Source organism: Lagopus leucura, unplaced genomic scaffold, assembly GCF_019238085.1.
Source record: "Lagopus leucura isolate 7727_CA_CO unplaced genomic scaffold, USGS_WTPT01 31998-0_obj-0_obj, whole genome shotgun sequence".
NCBI classification, from domain to species: Eukaryota; Metazoa; Chordata; class Aves; order Galliformes; family Phasianidae; genus Lagopus; species Lagopus leucura.
The window spans coordinates 1-823 of record NW_024966489.1 but is presented as its reverse complement, the minus strand read 5'-3'; the positions used below and the strand labels follow the sequence as shown (position 1 = coordinate 823).

At 46.3% G+C, this 823-nt stretch overlaps 1 protein-coding gene across 1 annotated transcript; it reads right to left on the bottom strand.

The window, feature by feature from the left end:
• Positions 1 to 278: 278 nt before the first annotated feature.
• LOC122192603 (olfactory receptor 14C36-like) lies at positions 279 to 818 on the bottom strand. The gene has a single exon (XM_042893207.1). The coding sequence runs from the start codon at positions 816 to 818 to the stop codon at positions 279 to 281; it is 540 nt and encodes a 179-aa protein (XP_042749141.1).
• Positions 819 to 823: the final 5 nt, after the last annotated feature.

The following is an 823-nucleotide window of genomic DNA, read 5'->3' as shown; positions in this document are numbered from 1 at the left end:
ATGGTACCTGCTGACATCTCATTAGCCTGCAGATACAAAAGGATAACACAGAGGCTGTGGGAGAGTCAGCACTGACCCAGAGTTCATATGGGCTCCAGGAGAAAGAGAGCAGGGTGGTGCCTCAGTAGAAGTACTAGGAAGCCAAACACTTGCTAACCACCAATGATAATCACACACACACATATATATATGAAAAGCAAAGAAAAATGTATCTATTAATATAAAGATTATAAACATTAAAAATCATAATACAGGTCTGCTACAGGACAGAATTTGAGTCATTTGTAGAGACAGATGAGAAGTTTATCCCTGCTGAAATGTGTCCATAACATCATTTCCCTCACTGCATCCTTGAGCTCCTTGTTCCTCATGCTGTAGATGAGGGGGTTCAGTGTTGGAGGCACCACCGAGTACATAAATGAAATCACCAGGTTCAGGGATGGGGAGGAGATGAAGGGTGGTTTCAGGTAGGCCAGAAAGTCAGTGCTGACAAAGAGGGAGACCACGGCCAGATGAGGGAGGCACGTGGAGAAGGCTTTGTGCCGTCCCTGCACAGAGGGCATCCTCAGCATGGCCCTGAAGATCTGCACATAGGACAGCACAATGAATACAAAGCACCCAAATACAGCAAGAACACTAACCACAAGAAATATAGTTTCCCTGAGGTAGTCTGATTCTGAGCAGGAGAGCTTGAGGATCTGGGGGATTTCACAGAAGAATTGGTTCACAACTTTACCTTGACACAGTGGCTGAGAAAACGTACTGATAGTGTGCAACAGAGCATAGAGAAGCCCAGTGCCCCAGGCAGCTGCTGCCATGGTGG

Bases quoted from the DNA above. Each gene is read 5' to 3' on its own strand.
- LOC122192603 (XM_042893207.1), bottom strand. From the start codon at position 818: ATGGCAGCAGCTGCCTGGGGCACTGGGCTTCTCTATGCTCTGTTGCAC.